Raw genomic sequence first — 22,186 nt, forward strand, 5'->3', positions numbered from 1 at the left:
TCATCACATACCCTTCACCATACCCCCATCATCACATACCCTTCACCATACCCCCCATCATCACATACCCTTCACCATACCCCCACATCATCACATACCCTTCACCATACCCCCACATCATCACATACCCTTCACATACCCCCCCCCATCATCACATACCCTTCACCATACCCCCCCACATCATCACATACCCTTCACCATACCCCACATCATCACATACCCTTCACCATACCCCCCCATCATCACATACCCTTCACCATACCCCCCCCATCATCACATACCCTTCACCATACCCCCACATCATCACATACCCTTCACCATACCCCCACATCACCACATACCCTTCACCATACCCCCACATCATCACATACCCTTCACCATACCCCCACATCACCACATACCCTTCACCATACCCCCCCATCATCACATACCCTTCACCATACCCCCACATCACCACATACCCTTCACCATACCCCCACATCATCACATACCCTTCACCATACCCCCACATCATCACATACCCTTCACCATACCCCCCCACATCATCACATACCCTTCACCATACCCCCACATCATCACATACCCTTCACCATACCCCCCATCATCACATACCCTTCACCATACCCCCACATCACCACATACCCTTCACCATACCCCCCCACATCATCACATACCCTTCACCATACCCCCCCATCATCACATACCCTTCACCATACCCCCACATCATCACATACCCTTCACCATACCCCCACATCACCACATACCCTTCACCATACCCCCCACATCATCACATACCCTTCACCATACCCCCACATCATCACATACCCTTCACCATACCCCCACATCATCACATACCCTTCACCATACCCCCCACATCATCACATACCCTTCACCATACCCCCACATCATCACATACCCTTCACCATACCCCCCATCATCACATACCCTTCACCATACCCCCACATCACCACATACCCTTCACCATACCCCCACATCATCACATACCCTTCACCATACCCCCCCCATCATCACATACCCTTCACCATACCCCCACATCATCACATACCCTTCACCATACCCCCACATCACCACATACCCTTCACCATACCCCCCCACATCATCACATACCCTTCACCATACCCCCACATCATCACATACCCTTCACCATACCCCCACATCATCACATACCCTTCACCATACCCCCACATCATCACATACCCTTCACCATACCCCCACATCATCACATACCCTTCACCATACCCCCACATCATCACATACCCTTCACCATACCCCCCCATCATCACATACCCTTCACCATACCCCCCCCATCATCACCCTTCACCATACCCCCACCTCATCACATACCCTTCACCATACCCCCCACATCATCACATACCCTTCACCATACCCCCCCACATCATCACATACCCTTCACCATACCCCCCCCATCATCACATACCCTTCACCATACCTAGAGATTGGCATGGGGTACTTTCCATAAAATCATCTCTATGTGCAAATGAAACCATCTATTAGACTAACTGAAATCAAACCATGCCAATCTCTAGGTATGATATATATATGTGTGTGTGTGTGTGTATATATATGTGTGTGTGTTGTCGTTGCAAATGAGAATTTGTTCTCAATCGACTTACCTGGATAAATAAATATATATATATATATATATATATATATATATATATATACTTATACCACATTGGTCTGTAGTATTCTCTCTACTACTGCAGTACTTTACAGCGATGTATTTACTTGTAGTACCATAATGAAACATGTATCACCTATTTTGTACTACAATATATAATGATTGTACGAACAATGACCCAGTGAAACTATGGGTAGCTTGTGTGTGGGTGATCTAAAGTAATGTTTCAATGGTATTTTACAATATATTTGTTTTTTGAACCAGTGATTGTGCAAGTGCAAGACTTCTTTAGAGATATGAATAGACAGTCCAATGTTTTGAACATTGGATAGCCTGTTACAAGTGGTTCTGAAATTAGTAGCAAAGTGAATGTAAAAAACTGTAAAACCAACCGAGCGTCTCCAAAAACAACAGCCAACTGACACAGCGTGTGGACACCAGTCTGTTTAAACCCTCGGGGGACTAACACTAACTACCACTAGACTTGTTGCAAACACCAGACTCCATGTAAATAATCAGGACTTTTAGCGTGTATAGAGCCAGCATATCTCCACCAGACTCCATGTAAATAATCAGGACTTTTAGTGTGTATAGAGCCAGCATATCTCCACCAGACTCCATGTAAATAATCAGGACTTTTAGCGTGTATAGAGCCAGCATATCTCCACCAGACTCCATGTAAATAATCAGGACTTTTAGCGTGTATAGAGCCAGCATATCTCCACATTTAGTAAATCTCCACATGGGTGAATTAAGGGTTTATTTCAACCAAACCAGAGTGGTGATTGTTGGAACAGTGGAAAGATGAACCAAGACGGCTTTTGGTAGTTTTATTTAGTTTCTGTCCACTTTGAATGAAGTGTGTTTTACGATGATAAAAGTCCTGATTATTTACATGGAGTCTGGTGGAAATATGCTGGCTCTATACATGCTAAAAGTCCTGATTATTTACATGGAGTCTGGTGGAGATATGCTGGCTCTATGGACCTAAGGGTAATGTGTGGGACTATGCCAAAGTCCTCATAAATCAAAGAGCGGAATTGCATTCTGTAGTGTCTAAACTACATAAATTCTCTTTTTCTTTGAAAGTCCTCATTTACCACTTGACCTGATTTTGAGTGTATCCCAGTGTATCAGAACAGCGACGCCACTGCTGGGTTTTATATTGCAGTTTCATACACATTTCTGATACACACGGTGCATTTTGGCGGGCTGTCTTGTGATTGGCTGGTTTACGCGCGTGGGCGGGGCCAAACGGAGGTCGACTGGAAGCTCCGCCCAGACATGCCCGGAGCATGGCCCAGAGACGTTTTTGTTTAAAACTTAAATGGACCACACCTGGGAAGCGGCATCTAGACGTCATGGACTTACTAGAGGATTAAATACATACAGGTAATGTTTATATTGTAAATAGATATTATAGATATTACTGTGAAATGTATAGCTATATTTACAAGCATGTGCAATGTTAGCTGAGCTAGCTTAATTGGCTATCAACATGTGCTGCTCATTAAGCCTCAGGCTAAAGCTGTGGAGGACAGCAGGTAGAGATGAGGACAGAAGCAACATTGCCAGCAGGTCAAATTTGGTAGTTTTGTTTTTAAAATGAAAGCTAGCTAGGTTAAGTTGAGCTGTGGCTACGGCATGGCTTAACAAGCAGGACGTAGCCACATGCCCTGCTCGTTAAGCCTCGTTTAGCATTTACGTGAAGTGGATGTCTGCAGAGAGGACAGGAGAGGAGGACTAGAAAGCAGCTAGTTGGCAGCTCGTTTTTTTTTGGAACTGGAACAAAAAAGAACTAAGAGGATGTACTGATATCATCTTTGGTTTTCCTATTCTGTAAGTACTAAGTTGATTAACAAGTTTATGTAACTGTCTGTCTGTATCCACCTGTAGCTTTTGTAATTGCTGAGGTCTGGACCTGGAAGCCTTAACTTTTACCACAGACATTGTGTTTGTTTTAGAGAATCTTATATTTTCTTAGTAGCCCAACATTATTTTGTTTAAATATGAAGTTGCAGTGACACAGGAAGGCTGGAAGATTTATCATTAATAGGAGTACTTTCAGGCCATTTAATAAATGTAATGTGTTTATGATGTTTTGTTAGTGTACTAAACCTGTAAGATAAATTAATTGGTACCCATAGTAACCAACCACAATGATCAATATACAAAACATGAGGGAAAACAGACCTGACAGGTATCTGGTGCAGTGTGTTATTTCAAAGAACTGTTCATTTAGTTAGCTGAGGACAGAGGCAGTAGTATAAAGCACCATGGTTTCTATAGCAAACAGCACCTGTTTACTGAGCCTCCTGCAAATGTCTGGGTTTAGACTACTTTCCAAATATATGACTATGTTGAATCTAGTAAACTTGTAGAGGGATGGGACTGCCTTTTCTCTTGTAGTTTTACATACTTTTGACCATTCTTTGACCAGTCAGGTGCATGTTAATTTGAATAATTCTAAAACCGATCTAATGCCAGAAGCATCACAGTGATAACATTTCATGCCCTGGTTCTTTTTAATGTCATAATAATCTGTAATTCATATTGACCAAAGAAACCAAATTTAAAGGACTTTGAACCCAAAAACACAATGTGAATCCCATTACTGTCACATGAAGAAAGAGAAAATGTAGAGCGTATGATATAAAGAGAAGAGAAATCAGACAGACTGTATCAATTTAAGATTTTATCTTTGAAAAGAACACAGCTGCTGTTAGTTAAAACATTTTTTCTTGCTACCTGTCTGTTATTTTTGGATGGTAACACTGAGCAACATGGTCTATGAAGCCTACTAGAGATTCGCTCGATTTGTTTTTGATTAGAGAAATTACCTTGTGTGGTCAGTGACTTTCTACACCATCAGAAAACAAAATCAGTTGGAGGCAGGATGAAGTTTAGTCTGAATGTGGTCAAGCACAGCTGGAGATTAAAGCAACTGTCACCCTTCTCCTGTTATCTATTACAGACTCCCACCAGCCTGTTATTTTGTGAGAAAGATGTTACACTTTTTTATGTATTCTTAAAATAATCAATAAAATATGTGTGGTGCAGTTATGAGCACATCATTTGGCTTCTGTCCAGATGTGGCTTGTACATTACTAATTTATCCAGAGTTTTGTTTTCTGATCATGCTTGTCCCAGTGAACATTGTAATCCTGACAATCACTTTTGGTAATTTAGGCTGTGGCACCTGTAAACAGTAAACATGCAGCGGCGTAGACGCATTAATCCAAAGGATGATGCAAGATTTTATGTTACTGCTGAAAGTGACAAAGTGGGACTTGACATCAAGTACATCAATGCTGTAAAAGGTAAGTTGAATCTTCTGACTGTTTAATCATGATTCAACTTTAATACATATCACTTTTGCCACTTATTTGTTGTTTTGTCTTTGATGAATTAGGCCGTGGCATCTTCACCTCTGTTCCATTTGAAAAGGGAGACTTTCTATTGGAATACAGAGGTGATCTAATAAGCAAGCAAGAATGTGAGAGGAGACGGAGCATTTACCATGACCTCCTCAAAGTGTTTATGTTCGAGTTCCATTTTAATGGAAAACTGTGGTGGTACGTATATATGTCACTGATTAATCTTATCAGAATTATATGACTCTTTTTCTCTTTTCTCACATTAGGTTCATTTACATTGCATTAGTAAAAAAACGGATTGTTTTGAAAATATTACTTGTGTTTTTTGTAGTGTTGATGCAGCAACAGAGAATGGGTCACTTGGCAGACTTGTAAATGACGACCATATGAACCCTAATGCCAAGATGAAGTACCTCACTGTGCAAGGGAAGCCCCATCTCTGTTTGTTTGCAGTTCGAGACATAAGTCCAGGAGAGGAGATCACCTATAATTATGGTGACTCAGACTGGCCGTGGAGATGCAAGGTGGTCGAAATTTGACATTTTGAAATTGATAGTTCTCATATAAGAAATGCTTTAACCATAGAACATTTCACATACCAAAATACTGTACATTTTCCATCTAGCTCCAGGTAGAACATGATTTTTATAGCTTTTGTTAGCAGTTTGTTAGCACCATCAGTCCCCATACCACCTACCCAGCACACCATAGCAAAGATGATACTGACCATTACAGACTGGTAGAATAAAAACAATGAAGTCATCAAATGCTGTGTTCATCAGATTATAGTTTTCATAGTCCACGGTCTAAAATATGTTTTGTTTTTTTTCCTTTTTACAGGCCCTTGATGATGAAATGGCTCCAAAGATTTGTGGTGCCACAAATCCCCCATCCTCAATTGATGAGCCTGAAGAGGTATGTCTTCTTCTTTTTTTATTCAGATGTCAAATATCCTCTCTAGTAGTACGTTCCCAGGACTTTCTCTTTATTGTCCTTTTGTCTCTGTTTCATCTTCTACAGCTGACCACTGAGAGCAAGTGCATCCATACAGCTGTCAGCCACCCAAATCAGACCAGTCCAGAGCTCGGCCCACTCACCAAGGTTGGAGAGGTAAATTAAATCTCATGTACAACTTAGTGAAGTTATTTGTGGCAAAATGTTAAATCTACCAACCTATTTCAATGTGTGTGTGTGTGTGTGTGTGTGCAGTCGCCTGAGTAGAACATGCTTTATGTGGACAATGAAATGGAAGGACATTGTCTAAACACGCTTGTTCAAGCTTCAGTCAGTATAATATCTTAGTGTATGTGTATCAAACGGTGAACCCCACCCAAATATGACTTGGGAGGACCATAAAGTTTAGAGGGTCCTGTCACCAGAGGCATCGCTTTGGTTTTTAAGAACACTTGGACTGCCTGCATTTGATCTGTATGTTGGTTTAATGTGACTGATACGGTGTTTAGGTACATCTAGTGGATGGCCACCCACTCAACAGCACTGACGAAAATTCATGAGAAAAAGTAATTTAAAAGAATCATAGCAAATCTAAGAACTATAAAAGGACTAAAAAGTCACTCCATGTAAAAGCTTACAGCCCCTTATTCTAGAAGTGCGATCATTCTAGCAAGTGGGCTGGCAATTGATAAAAAACAAAGAAATCAAATACTGTATTCAGCAGAGTATAGTTTTCATAGTCTACAGACTGTAGTCATGTGGCCTGTTCAGTGGCTAGAGAACTGTTTCAGAGACTACATGTTTTCCACAAAACACTCAGCAATACAGCCATGATATCTTTTCACAGAATACTACACAGGGAACATATTGTCTTCAAGATATTTATGATAATATATATATATATATATTTTTTTTTTTTTTTTTACAGGCCCTTGATGACGAAATGGCTCCAAAGATTTGTGGTGCCACAAATCCCCCATCCACAATTGATGAGCCTGAAGAGGTATGTCTTCTTTTTTTTTTTATTCAGATGTCAAATATCCTCTCTAGTAGTACGTTCCCAGGACTTTCTCTTTATTGTCCTTTTGTCTCTTTGTTTCATCTTCTACAGCTGACCACTGAGAGCAAGTGCATCCATACAGCTGTCAGCCACCCAAATCAGACCAGTCCAGAGCTCGGCCCACTCACCAAGGTTGGAGAGGTAAATTAAATCTCATGTAACTTAGTGAAGTTATTTGTAGCAAAATGTTAAATCTACCAACCTATTTCAATGTGTGTGTGTGTGTGTGTGTGTGTGTGTGCAGTCGCCTGAGTAGAACATGCTTTATGTGGACAATGTTGAGTAGAACATGCTTTATGTGGACAATGAAATGGAAGGACATTGTCTAAACATGCTTTTTCAAGCTTCAGTCAGTATAATATCTTAGTGTATGTGTATCAAATGGTGAACCCCACCCAAATATGACTTGGGAGGACCATAAAGTTTAGAGGGTCCTGTCACCAGAGGCATCACTTTGGTTTTTAAGAACACTTGGACTGCCTGCATTTGATCTGTATGTTGGTTTAACGTGAATGGTAAGTTGTTTGGTTACAGGTAATGGATAGGCACCCTATTAGTTATACTGGGCTACAACAAGTCAGCTCCTGGCACTGAGGCTAACCACAAATTCCCCATCTACAATTTAAAAATATGAAGAAGTTATATCTTCATATAGGATATGCTATAAATAAGCTGCGTATAACTAAGATACGCTATAAATAACAATAAAATACAATGCAATAAAATAGTAATAACATGTATGAGTCTGATGGCTGATGGTACAAAAGAGCCCCTAAGTGCTTTGAGGCATGCGGCTCACTGAGCCTGTGGCTACACATGCTCCTGAACTGCCTCAGTTCTACACACAGGAAGAGAGGGGTAGTCCTTTATAGTTTTCAGCGTCCCTCTCATCCGCTGTCTGTCACTGCCTCCACACTGTCCAAATCCATCCTTCCCACAGAGCTGGCATTCTCACCAGCTTGCCCAGTTTGATAGCACCACCAGTCCCGATACCACCTACCCAGCACACCATAGCAAAGATGATACTGACCATTACAGACTGGTAGAACAAAAACAATGAAGTCATCAAATGCTGTGTTCATCAGATTATAGTTTTCATAGTCCACGGTCTAAAATATCTTTTGTTTTTTTTTTTCCTTTTACAGGCCCTTGATGACAAAATGGCTCCAAAGATTTGTGGTGCCACAAATCCCCCATCCTCAATTGATGAGCCTGAAGAGGTAGGTCTTCTTCTTTTTTTATTCAGATGTCAAATATCCTCTCTAGTAGTACGTTCCCAGGACTTTCTCTTTATTGTCCTTTTGTCTCTTTGTTTCATCTTCTACAGCTGACCACTGAGAGCAAGTGCATCCATACAGCTGTCAGCCACCCAAATCAGACCAGTCCAGAGCTCGGCCCACTCACCAAGGTTGGAGAGGTAAATTAAATCTCATGTACAACTTAGTGAAGTTATTTGTGGCAAAATGTTAAATCTACCAACCTATTTCAATGTGTGTGTGTATGTGTGTGTGTGTGTGTGCAGTCGCCTGAGTAGAACATGCTTTATGTGGACAATGTTGAGTAGAACATGCTTTATGTGGACAATGAAATGGAAGGACATTGTCTAAACATGCTTGTTCAAGCTTCAGTCAGTATAATATCTTAGTGTATGTGTATCAAACGGTGAACCCCACCCAAATATGACTTGGGAGGACCATAAAGTTTAGAGGGTCCTGTCACTAGAGGCATCGCTTTGGTTTTTAAGAACACTTGGACTGCCTGCATTTGATCTGTATGTTGGTTTAACGTGAATGATACGGTGTTTAGGTACATCTAGTGGATGGCCACCCACTCAACAGCACTGACGAAAATTCATGAGAAAAAGTAATTTAAAAGAATCATAGCAAATCTAAGAACTATAAAAGGACTAAAAAGTCACTCCATGTAAAAGCTTACAGCCCCTTATTCTAGAAGTGCGATCATTCTAGCAAGTGGGCTGGCAATTTATAAAAAACGAAGAAATCAAATACTGTATTCAGCAGAGTATAGTTTTCATAGTCTACAGACTGTAGTCATGTGGCCTGTTCAGTGGCTAGAGAACTGTTTCAGAGACTACATGTTTTCCACAAAACACTCAGCAATACAGCCATGATATCTTTTCACAGAATACTACACAGGAACATATTGTCTTCAAGATATTTATGATAATATATATATATTTTTTTTTTTTTTTTTCTTTTTACAGGCCCTTGATGACGAAATGGCTCCAAAGATTTGTGGTGCCACAAATCCCCCATCCACAATTGATGAGCCTGAAGAGGTATGTCTTCTTTTTTTTATTCAGATGTCAAATATCCTCTCTAGTAGTACGTTCCCAGGACTTTCTCTTTATTGTCCTTTTGTCTCTTTGTTTCATCTTCTACAGCTGACCACTGAGAGCAAGTGCATCCATACAGCTGTCAGCCACCCAAATCAGACCAGTCCAGAGCTCGGCCCACTCACCAAGGTTGGAGAGGTAAATTAAATCTCATGTACAACTTAGTGAAGTTATTTGTGGAAAAATGTTAAATCTACCAACCTATTTCAATGTGTGTGTGTGTGTGTGTGTGTGTGTGTGTGCAGTCGCCTGAGTAGAACATGCTTTATGTGGACAATGTTGAGTAGAACATGCTTTATGTGGACAATGAAATGGAAGGACATTGTCTAAACATGCTTTTTCAAGCTTCAGTCAGTATAATATCTTAGTGTATGTGTATCAAATGGTGAACCCCACCCAAATATGACTTGGGAGGACCATAAAGTTTAGAGGGTCCTGTCACCAGAGGCATCGCTTTGGTTTTTAAGAACACTTGGACTGCCTGCATTTGATCTGTATGTTGGTTTAACGTGAATGGTAAGTTGTTTGGTTACAGGTAATGGATAGGCACCCTATTAGTTATACTGGGCTACAACAAGTCAGCTCCTGGCACTGAGGCTAACCACAAATTCCCCATCTATAATTTAAAAATATGAAGAAGTTATATCTTCATATAGGATATGCTATAAATAAGCTGCGTATAACTAAGATACGCTATAAATAACAATAAAATGCAATAAAATAGTAATAACATGTACGAGTCTGATGGCTGATGGTACAAAAGAGCCCCCTAAGTGCTTTGAGGCATGCGGCTCACTGAGCCTGTGGCTACACATGCTCCTGAACTGCCTCAGTTCTACACACAGGAAGAGAGGGGTAGTCCTTTATAGTTTTCAGCGTCCCTCTCATCCGCTGTCTGTCACTGCCTCCACACTGTCCAAATCCATCCTTCCCACAGAGCTGGCATTCTCACCAGCTTGCCCAGTTTGATAGCACCACCAGTCCCGATACCACCTACCCAGCACACCATAGCAAAGATGATACTGACCATTACAGACTGGTAGAACAAAAACAATGAAGTCCTCAAATGCTGTGTTCATCAGATTATAGTTTTCATAGTCCACGGTCTAAAATATCTTTTGTTTTTTTTTTTTTTTACAGGCCCTTGATGACGAAATGGCTCCAAAGATTTGTGGTGCCACAAATCCCCCATCCTCAATTGATGAGCCTGAAGAGGTAGGTCTTCTTCTTTTTTTTTTATTCAGATGTCAAATATCCTCTCTAGTAGTACGTTCCCAGGACTTTCTCTTTATTGTCCTTTTGTCTCTTTGTTTCATCTTCTACAGCTGACCACTGAGAGCAAGTGCATCCATACAGCTGTCAGCCACCCAAATCAGACCAGTCCAGAGCTCGGCCCACTCACCAAGGTTGGAGAGGTAAATTAAATCTCATGTACAACTTAGTGAAGTTATTTGTGGCAAAATGTTAAATCTACCAACCTATTTCAATGTGTGTGTGTGTGTGTGTGTGTGTGCAGTCGCCTGAGTAGAACATGCTTTATGTGGACAATGTTGAGTAGAACATGCTTTATGTGGACAATGAAATGGAAGGACATTGTCTAAACATGCTTGTTCAAGCTTCAGTCAGTATAATATCTTAGTGTATGTGTATCAAACGGTGAACCCCACCCAAATATGACTTGGGAGGACCATAAAGTTTAGAGGGTCCTGTCACTAGAGGCATCGCTTTGGTTTTTAAGAACACTTGGACTGCCTGCATTTGATCTGTATGTTGGTTTAACGTGAATGATACGGTGTTTAGGTACATCTAGTGGATGGCCACCCACTCAACAGCACTGACGAAAATTCATGAGAAAAAGTAATTTAAAAGAATCATAGCAAATCTAAGAACTATAAAAGGACTAAAAAGTCACTCCATGTAAAAAGCTTACAGCCCCTTATTCTAGAAGTACGATCATTCTAGCAAGTGGGCTGGCAATTGATAAAAAACGAAGAAATCAAATACTGTATTCAGCAGAGTATAGTTTTCATAGTCTACAGACTGTAGTCATGTGGCCTGTTCAGTGGCTAGAGAACTGTTTCAGAGACTACATGTTTTCCACAAAACACTCAGCAATACAGCCATGATATCTTTTCACAGAATACTACACAGGGAACATATTGTCTTCAAGATATTTATGATAATATATATATATTTTTTTTTTTTTTTTTTACAGGCCCTTGATGACGAAATGGCTCCAAAGATTTGTGGTGCCACAAATCCCCCATCCACAATTGATGAGCCTGAAGAGGTATGTCTTCTTTTTTTTTTATTCAGATGTCAAATATCCTCTCTAGTAGTACGTTCCCAGGACTTTCTCTTTATTGTCCTTTTGTCTCTTTGTTTCATCTTCTACAGCTGACCACTGAGAGCAAGTGCATCCATACAGCTGTCAGCCACCCAAATCAGACCAGTCCAGAGCTCGGCCCACTCGCCAAGGTTGGAGAGGTAAATTAAATCTCATGTACAACTTAGTGAAGTTATTTGTAGCAAAATGTTAAATCTACCAACCTATTTCAATGTGTGTGTGTGTGTGCAGTCGCCTGAGTAGAACATGCTTTATGTGGACAATGTTGAGTAGAACATGCTTTATGTGGACAATGAAATGGAAGGACATTGTCTAAACATGCTTGTTCAAGCTTCAGTCAGTATAATATCTTAGTGTATGTGTATCAAATGGTGAACCCCACCCAAATATGACTTGGGAGGACCATAAAGTTTAGAGGGTCCTGTCACCAGAGGCATCACTTTGGTTTTTAAGAACACTTGGACTGCCTGCATTTGATCTGTATGTTGGTTTAACGTGAATGGTAAGTTGTTTGGTTACAGGTAATGGATAGGCACCCTATTAGTTATACTGGGCTACAACAAGTCAGCTCCTGGCACTGAGGCTAACCACAAATTCCCCATCTACAATTTAAAAATATGAAGAAGTTATATCTTCATATAGGATATGCTATAAATAAGCTGCGTATAACTAAGATACGCTATAAATAACAATAAAATACAATGCAATAAAATAGTAATAACATGTATGAGTCTGATGGCTGATGGTACAAAAGAGCCCCCTAAGTGCTTTGAGGCATGCGGCTCACTGAGCCTGTGGCTACACATGCTCCTGAACTGCCTCAGTTCTACACACAGGAAGAGAGGGGTAGTCCTTTATAGTTTTCAGCGTCCCTCTCATCCGCTGTCTGTCACTGCCTCCACACTGTCCAAATCCATTCTTCCCACAGAGCTGGCATTCTCACCAGCTTGCCCAGTTTGATAGCACCACCAGTCCCGATACCACCTACCCAGCACACCATAGCAAAGATGATACTGACCATTACAGACTGGTAGAACAAAAACAATGAAGTCATCAAATGCTGTGTTCATCAGATTATAGTTTTCATAGTCCACAGTCTAAAATATCTTTTGTTTTTTTTTTTTTTACAGGCCCTTGATGACGAAATGGCTCCAAAGATTTGTGGTGCCACAAATCCCCCATCCTCAATTGATGAGCCTGAAGAGGTAGGTCTTCTTCTTTTTTTATTCAGATGTCAAATATCCTCTCTAGTAGTACGTTCCCAGGACTTTCTCTTTATTGTCCTTTTGTCTCTTTGTTTCATCTTCTACAGCTGACCACTGAGAGCAAGTGCATCCATACAGCTGTCAGCCACCCAAATCAGACCAGTCCAGAGCTCGGCCCACTCACCAAGGTTGGAGAGGTAAATTAAATCTCATGTACAACTTAGTGAAGTTATTTGTGGCAAAATGTTAAATCTACCAACCTATTTCAATGTGTGTGTGTGTGTGTGTGTGTGTGTGCAGTCGCCTGAGTAGAACATGCTTTATGTGGACAATGTTGAGTAGAACATGCTTTATGTGGACAATGAAATGGAAGGACATTGTCTAAACATGCTTTTTCAAGCTTCAGTCAGTATAATATCTTAGTGTATGTGTATCAAACGGTGAACCCCACCCAAATATGACTTGGGAGGACCATAAAGTTTAGAGGGTCCTGTCACCAGAGGCATCGCTTTGGTTTTTAAGAACACTTGGACTGCCTGCATTTGATCTGTATGTTGGTTTAATGTGAATGGTAAGTTGTTTGGTTACAGGTAATGGATAGGCACCCTATTAGTTATGTATGTATGTATGTATGTATGTATGTATGTATGTATGTATGTATGTATGTATGTATGTATGTATTTATGAAGTAAATTAAATATCACATTGGTATTGGATTTAAAGTTATTAGGTATTGACATGTAAATATGAAATGTCTTTCTGTCCAAACTATGTGGCATAAATAAATACTACAATTACTTTTTTTCGCCAACAGTGTCAAAAACACCGCCTGGTGTGCGCAACAGTATCCTCCTTGGACAAGTGTGTTAATTGTGTGGGACCCGTATCTTCCTTCAAGTGGCTTGGCTATCGATGCACAGGTTAGATATTTAGTGAATTAGTATAGAGTAGGGCTGCACAATTAATCAAATTTTAATCACGATCACGATTTTTGCTTCCCACGATCAAATTTGCGTGATTGTGTTATATTTAAAATGTGTCATTCCGTTCATAGAACAGTTTTAGCAAAGCCAATCTAGCGCTCCATCAACGACTGGCTGATCACGTGTCTGTGTGAGCCAATCAGAGTTTTTCCCTGCACCGCTCAGCTCAATTTTTAGATGTAGACAGTCACAGAGGACAGAGTTATGTGCGGAAAATTCCACAACAGGTAGCAATCGGGCATCATAAGTCTGTCACGATGTTTACCAGTTTACCAGTAAATGCAACATTTTGTCCCATCTGTTTTTTTGTTTTTTTCATACAACAGCAAGGACCATAGTGCTAGTTTGTTTCTTTTAGCTCACAGCTTTAGCGGCAGACTGTTGGCAGTCCCGCTGTTGGAATCCTACAGTGAAATACATTCACACTACACCGTTAGCTGTCAGCATTTTAGCCGTGTTTAATCCAGTTACTACTGTGGCTAACAGTAGGCTAACGTTACCTGCCATGTAATGTGTTATTAGTGTTTACTAGCATGACATGCAGCAATATTTATTAACGGGTTTCGAGCATCAGAGCCCAAAGCAGACATGTAAAAAATTGTAGAAAATTGCGTTGCCTGTATCTTTCACGGCAAACGTGCATGTGTGGAAAGCGGTTGCACAACAGCTGAAATGGCATACTCCTTCACAGTATCCTTCAATAAAGGAGGAATGTAGCACAATATGGATGTAAAAGCGGTTATAATTAGCCTATGTGACAATAAAATTTGTTTTGGTTAAAAACAAATAATCGTGATAATTAATCGTGATCTCAATATTGATCAAAATAATCGTGATTATCGTTTTGGCCATAATCGTGCAGCCCTAGTATAGAGTGTACATGTGTTGTGCTCTAACCACTTAAATAGACCTACAGTGTTAACATTATTTTACTCAAAATGTGTTACAGTTTGTTCAGGGTCTGGCATAAATCCTGCCTCAAGCAAATTACAGGAGATTACTTGCACAGCACAGCACAGGTGAGTATCTACTGAGTGAGTGTTGAACTTGAACTGTCTATAACATTCAATCACCCTGTAAAATAATATGCTTTCTCACCAATTCAGGCACAGCAGTCTTCTGAGGCTTCTGAGGATGAACGGATGTCAGATCAGGACAAAATTCCACATCCACAATTGGACGAAATATCATCTGATGATGCTGAGGACATGTCTGACAAGGAATACATACCTGACTCTGAGGATGATGAATATGATTCAGATGCCAGCATACACTTAATGTCAAGTAAGGCAAGAGCTGCACATATTCAAGTAAAAACGGTAATACCTGATGTTGGAACATCTTATGGGTCAGACATAGGCACCCCAGTTGTGCCCAGTACATCACAATGTTGGCCACCCCTTAAAAATAAGATGATTCCCAATGCTGCTGACACATCTAATTCAGCGAATTCATCAAAGGAAAAGCCAGAGGAAGAAACTGTGACTCATGAACAAGAATTACCACATCTGATTATGAGTAAAAAGAATTACTGTTATGTTTGTGGTAAGCCACAAAGCAAAATTTCCGCCACTTGAAAACACACAAGACACATGCTGAAATTGTCCATGCATTTTCCCTTCCTGAGGACTCAAAAGAGCGCAAGATATTATTAGAAAAAATGAGGAATAAGGGAAATTTTAAACATAACACTGCAGTTTTGCAAGATGGAACAGGATCACTGAAAGTGAAGAGAAAGCCAAAAGCTAAAACACTGGCAGGAAGTTTATTCACTGTATGTATTGTCAAGGGATGTACATACGTAAGGAGCTTTGGAGACATGTCCGCAGATGCCCCTTTAAGCCAGAAAACGAAGATTTGGATGACCAACCTGGGAGAACCAAAGTACTGGGCTTGGCTGTAGCTCTGGAGTCTACATTCTGTCAGCAGATCTCAAGTGGAGTGTGGAAGCTCCTTAGTGTCATGAAACAAGATGAGGTGGCCTCAGTTGTGCGAAATGACCTCTCTATCATTCAGTTTGCCCAGTCACTCTACAACAAACATGGACAAGACCCTACAAAATATGAATACATTCGACAGAAGCTCCGTGAAGTGGGGCGTTTGTTGTTATGCCTGCGTGCAGAATTCTCAGTACATAACCTAGAGGAGGCTGTTAAACCTGCTAACTTCCAGAGAGTTGTGCAAGCAGTAAAGAAAGTTTCAGGTTTTGATGAAGAAAAACACTTGTACCAGAAACCAAGCCTTGCGTTGAAACTGGGGCATACACTGCAGAAAATTGCTGACATTATTCATTGTAGGGCACTCATGGCAGAAGATGAAGAGTTGATCAGGTACACTGACACATTCAAGAAGTTGTACACCTCCAGGTGGTCTGAGTTGGTGTCTCACAGTGCCCTGAACACACTGAGCGATGCAAAATACAACAAACCATCAACATTGCCCTTCACTGAAGATGTTCAGATCCTTCATCAGTACCTTGAGAAATCTGCAGAAAGTGCCTTCTGCAGCTTGAAGGAAGAGGCCACCACTCAGAACTATGCTCAACTTGCAAAACTCACACTTGCACAAATCATTGTGTTCAATCGAAGACGTGCTGGGGAAGTTTCAAAAATGCGCCTCAAAAGTTTTCATGAAAGGGACAACACAAAGCTCCATGAAGATGTTGCCATGGGGTTGTCTAAGACTGAACAGAAGCTCTGCAACTATTTCAGCCGAATTGAAATCCTGGGGAAAAGGGGCAGAAAGGTTGCAGTTCTGCTCACACCAAGGGTGGTGGATGCTTTGTCACTACTTGCCAGTAGAAGAACTGAATGTGGCGTTTGTGCCACAAATGTCTTCCTGTTTGCAAGACCAACGTCAATGAGCCACTACAGAGGACAGGACTGTTTGCGTGTTCATGCAAACCAGTGTGGAGCAAAGCACCGGAGTACCTCAGGTCAACACAACTCAGGAAACATGTTGCCACACTCTCACAAGTCCTTAATTTAAAAAACAATGAACTTGATCAGGTTGCAGATTTCCTGGGTCACGACATCCGTGTTCACCGCGACTTCTACAGATTACCAGTTCCCACAACACAACTGGCTAAGATTTCCAAACTGCTTTTGTCAATGGAGAAAGGACACCTTTCCAGCATGCAGGGGAAGTCACTGGATGATATTGAAATTGAAGGTTTGTATAGAAATTAGCCCTTGTAGATATTATCTGAGTGTTTGTTTTTTCCTTGATATGTTAATTTATAAACCTCTAGACTTGGCGTAGTCAACATCCTTTAAAAAAAAAAAAAATCACCTTTCATGTCCAAATATGAGTTGAGGACTACTATTCAGAAATATAAGCATAAAAATACAGTATGGCTGGACAGTAATTCAAACTTATGTTTGTGGAGGTGCAGTCGAATTACGTTAAATATTAACATAATATCATATTGTGTAATCATTTGTACATGGATTGTTCTATCTTATGTGCTCATGGACCACATTAAACATAAACACAGGTATAATAGCTCAAAACTACTCAAGTAAAAATAGTTACTTTGCAAAAAGTGGCAAGTACAAAACCACAGGCCTACTATCTTTTCCCTAGGTCTTTTTTTGATTGATGTGGCTATTTCAACCACGTATGTCCAGCTATTTATGTGAGTTTTACTAATGCCATTTTCCAGATGAGATTGCGTTAAGTGACGCTGAAGATAGTGGGAGCGATTCTGATAACGGCAACACAGAAGTCACAGCATCAGAGTTTGGAACTGTGGAGCCTGTGGATTTTGACTCTACAACCACAGAGCAAGACCATGACATTGGAGGCTTTGGTATGTTAACTCACTTCACAGTCACTGCTGATAAAATGTATTTTTTTCCTGGGACAAAGGTAACTTTTGTGAAATTTTGTGTTCAACAGGATCAGTGTCCTTTGTGTCGTCCACAGTAAATGAGAGTGTACCTCCCTCTGAAGGTAAGATTCAGATTCAAGAGGTTTATTGTCACAACACAGTGGTTTATACCATACAATTCTTACTTTACCCAACTCCCTTAACAGAACAGTTCAATAATAAGACAAATGCACAACACAAATAGAATAAAATATAAAATTTAAATATAACTTCCAGTGTACAATAAACCTAAGTTGGAATTAAAAGAAAAAAAAAGAAACCTGAGTTGAATAAGGTGCTCTGTGCCACACAGTTACAATTAAGGTGCCGATAGTCATTCAGACAAGTCACAGTGTCCTTTGTGACGGGCACGATGGTGGTGGACTTGAAGCTGGTGGTGGGACCGAGTGGTGACACAGTGACACAGAGTGGTGTGTCCAGTATGCCCTTGTTGGCCATAGTCCCTCCCTTTCAGCTGGTGTTGAGGGCTTCGAAGTGAGCGGTTTGTTTTCTGTTTGCAGTTTGTGATGTGTTGCAGACCTTGCCACATGCTCCCGGGATCAGCAGTGGTGTAATATCCCTCCAGCTTCAGTCTGTATTGTCTATTGGCCTGTTTGATTGATCTCGCAGGTCATATCTGGCCTTTTTCTAGTCCTCCGTGTCACCCGAGACACATGCAGCAGAGCGCGCACATAGCATGGACCACACTTCAGTTAATCCAGGGTTTGTCGTTGGGGTAGGTCTTGCAACGTTTAGTGGGGATAATTTTCTGCAAATGTAGCCAGTTACAGCTGCAGCATATTCCTTTAGGTCCACAGTACAGTCCCCTCTCAGAGCAGGAGTTTTAAACCCACCACGGTCTGTACTGTTAAAGCAGTCCTGAAGCACTAGTTCAGATCCTTCATTCGTTTGAGGAGTTGCCTGTAGGCTGGCTAGAGGAACACTGAGATGTGGACTGATAGTCCAAAGTGCAGGTGAGGCACAGCCTTGTAGGCGTTCTTCACGTTGCTGTACACTTGGTCAAGAGTATTCTACTCCCTCAAAGGAAAGCTCATCTGTTGATGGTACTTTGGTAGGACGCTCCCTGAGGTTGTAGTAGTTAAAATCACCAGCCACGATGAAGGACAGCATCTGGGTGTGCAGTCTCCAGCTTGCTGATGAGGTCCTGTAGCATCCCCATCGAGCAGAGGCACAGCGCTGAACTCGCTTGGGAGATAAACATAAAGAGAAGGGCCTGCACTTTAGCATTAAAAGTTCAATGTCCGATGAACCGTGCTTTTCAACAATCTGAACATTCCCACACCATCAGTTGTTAATGTACACATGCCGCCTCCCTGGTATTCTTCGAGTTTGGCGTGCTGTCAGAGAGCCAGATCTCAGTGAGAATAAGAGCACAACATTCCCTTATCTCACGCTGAGTTGTAGTCCTAGTTCTCAGCTTATTTGTCAAGAGAACGGACATTAGCTAGTATGGTCCTGTAGCTCAGCCTAGCATGTAGCCCACCTCTCTTGCCTCGTCCCCGTTGTGGGCGCACCGGTGTTGCTGTGTCCTGCCGGCTGGAGTTGGCTTGGTTCAGGCGTAGGAGAAAGTTAAAGTTCAAGAGGCAGTGTTGTAAGCTTGTGTTGAACATTGCCAATGTCCAGAAGTTCTTCCCTGCTGTATCTTACTGTCACACACAAGCTGTGTGTGTAAGATGCACAATAACAAAATAAACAAAGTTACATCAGTGTCAGGAGAGCGAAGGCATGGGCACCATGGTGAATTGTGAAGCACCTTAATGTGCTTTGAATAAGATACATCCTTTTTTAGGCCAGGTATGAAAGGAAGAAAGACCTAAATAAAAAGTCATACCATTTTAAAAAGAATAAAATTAAGTATAATTTATAATTAAATAATAATAAAAATAATAACTATTACATAAATTACTTTGCAGTGTATTCTACACATGCCACAAAACTGCACCATCCACAGTTGGATTCCATCTAAGGCCGGTTACACACTGGACGCCACGCGAAGCGGCGTGTCAGCCGCGTGGCGTGTCCGTTTATATTTCAGCTCCCATGGTAACAGGTTAGAGCTTACACACTGCCTGCGTGAGACGCGCGTCTCAGGCGCGGCTCGAGACGCGTCTGAGATGTGTGCATGCTAGAAATAGAACCAACGCCTATTTTTCGCGCGATACGCGAGCGTGTTGGAAGCGTTTCCAGGCAAAATAGAATAGGAAAAGATGTTTATATGTCATTTAGACACAAATCCATATTAACAAATGACATGTTGATGTTTGAAAGCCTCTAGGTTTTGATATAAATGCAGATAGGCCTAGGCCTATATGAATGTAAAATGTTTTTAATCAATTTTCTAGTATTGCACCTGTCAATACTAAACGAAATATTCTGTAGCCTATTTTGCCTTCAATATTGCCGACGTTGTCTTTGCTTTAATCAAATCAGTATCAATATTTATGTTTAACATGGTATTTCATTTTATCAATGGGGTCAGACACCTTCCTGGTGGGGAAAGACAGACAAAATCCACGCAGCTGACATGCAACAGAAACGCCCGCTCACGCCACGCCTGCAGTGTGTAACCGCCTAAGGATATTTATGCACATCTCTGTGATGTTTCCTGTCTGAAGTTTTCAACTATCAAAATGCAAGAGTAATCTTAAAGAAAGGGATATAAATAAATAGCCCTAAATTTAATTGTACTGCATTTGTACAAAACATCTTGTCTGCAAGGGAGCAAATACACTTAATTTATAATCAGAAAATGTATAGTGAATTTGAGATAAAAGTAAAGTTACCTCCTTCTCTTCATATGTTCTCTTGATGCCCATGAGTATGTTCTATTAATTCTCTTTTTGGCAAATTGGTTAAAAGACTCAAAATTAATGAGTCACAAAATCTGGAAGACTAAGAGGTTAAAAGTAGTATTAGGCTGATTGTTACGTACTTTATGTGTTAGGTTTCAATATCAAGACTAAACTTTCAGACCAAGTTCCTACACTATTTAGCTAACCCTATGAAATCAGATTTATACTGAGAATCAGACCTTAAACCCCTAGTCTTTGTTTCATTTAAAATACGGTTGTTTGTACAATGCCAAAATAACTTAAGACATGTTACTAATTGTAGTATTACTAACTGTACTTAAATTAATTCATATATCAAAAGGTTTAGCCACTTAAACCGATGAACAGCAAAGACATTCTAAAAATGTTTTAATGCTGATGACTTTAATACACGCCATATTGTCCACACTCTAATGTGGGCTAGTAAAGTTGGTGAAATCACATCAAGTGAGCAGTTAACTGATATCCAAAGTGAATTATTAAGAAAAAAACACATTTTGTTTGTGATATATCTTTTTCTTGTTTGCCTATGTTCCAGGGAATTATGCTGATAAAGAACATGGATCCAGAAGAGTGGCAAAGAAAGTGTGGTCTAAGGCTGAGGTCGCTGCAGTAATGCGACACTTCAAAGATCATATAAGCAGGGGGGAAACTGGCCACCAAAACTGAATGCAGTCACTGCAAACTGGTGGAAGATCCCGTGTTGGCACAAAGAACAGTGCAAAATATAAGGGACTTTGTTAGAAATAGAGGAATAACTGCAAAGAGGCAGTCACAAAAAGAAAAGATTTAAAAACACTGACAGTTGTGGTAGTGTTTTTCTGTATGTGTTAATGTTTTAAAAAGTGTGGCTCTTGTGTTACAAGTTATCAGCCTGTTATAGGTTGTAATAATGCCATTTTAAAGGTTCAGTACAAAAATATAAGGTTGAATTATACAAAGAGGCCATCATAACAACAAACTGTAAACCAGCACTTATTTTATTTATTTTTTACATCTTATTAATTTATTTTTGTTATGATCAACCATGGGTCTTTTGAAGTTGGGTAAGAATGAGATTTGAGCAAAAAAGCTAAAATCAGTTATTGTCATGACACTTGTGTTGTGTGACAATCTATTGTTAAGCTGTTACAGGCTCCTATCTGGCTGTTAGTCAGTGTCACCAATTAACAATGGTGATATTTGAGTTGTACAATAAAATAATAATTAAGTCCCATTAACGCTTGGTGGTGTCAGGTTAATGTGTATTTATGTTAATGAGGCCAAGTTATTTAAGTGACGTCATTGTCCCTTTAAAGTCCCAATAATGTTTGTTTGGACCTTATAAATCACATATTTTTCAAAAGGAGAACTGTCTCTATAAACCACAATAGTTTTAAGGTGGTGTGTATCACGCTCTGAAGGGTGTATCTGAAGTCTAAAGTGACCTGAATTTTTTTTCATTTTTTTTTTGAGTGTTTTAATCTAACTCCCATAGCTCTAGGACCTCAGGAAAGGGTAGTCCATCTAAACCACCAC

The 22,186-nt window shown here is 40.5% G+C and overlaps 2 protein-coding genes across 2 annotated transcripts in view; both read left to right on the top strand.

The window, feature by feature from the left end:
* The window catches only part of LOC114561491 (ephrin-A2), a 366,950-nt gene that overhangs the window by 296,098 nt on the left and 48,666 nt on the right, over positions 1 to 22,186 (top strand). The window lies entirely within an intron of this gene.
* Positions 2,692 to 5,797, top strand: LOC114561493 (histone-lysine N-methyltransferase set-1-like). The gene is made up of 4 exons (XM_028587547.1): positions 2,692 to 3,055; positions 4,853 to 4,983; positions 5,076 to 5,238; positions 5,372 to 5,797. The coding sequence occupies exons 2-4, from the start codon at positions 4,878 to 4,880 to the stop codon at positions 5,577 to 5,579; spliced, it is 477 nt and encodes a 158-aa protein (XP_028443348.1). The 5' UTR covers positions 2,692 to 3,055; positions 4,853 to 4,877; the 3' UTR covers positions 5,580 to 5,797.

This window comes from Perca flavescens, chromosome 9, assembly GCF_004354835.1.
Source record: "Perca flavescens isolate YP-PL-M2 chromosome 9, PFLA_1.0, whole genome shotgun sequence".
NCBI classification, from domain to species: Eukaryota; Metazoa; Chordata; class Actinopteri; order Perciformes; family Percidae; genus Perca; species Perca flavescens.

What these genes read in the sequence shown, in the direction of transcription:
- LOC114561493 (XM_028587547.1), top strand. Translation starts at nt 4,878, where the DNA reads ATGCAGCGGCGTAGACGCATTAATCCAAAGGATGATGCAAGATTTTAT. An exon ending in GTACATCAATGCTGTAAAAG is followed by an intron (nt 4,984 to 5,075) that starts GTAAGTTGAATC and finishes TTGATGAATTAG; the next exon opens with GCCGTGGCATCTTCACCTCT. An exon ending in TTTAATGGAAAACTGTGGTG is followed by an intron (nt 5,239 to 5,371) that starts GTACGTATATAT and finishes TGTTTTTTGTAG; the next exon opens with TGTTGATGCAGCAACAGAGA.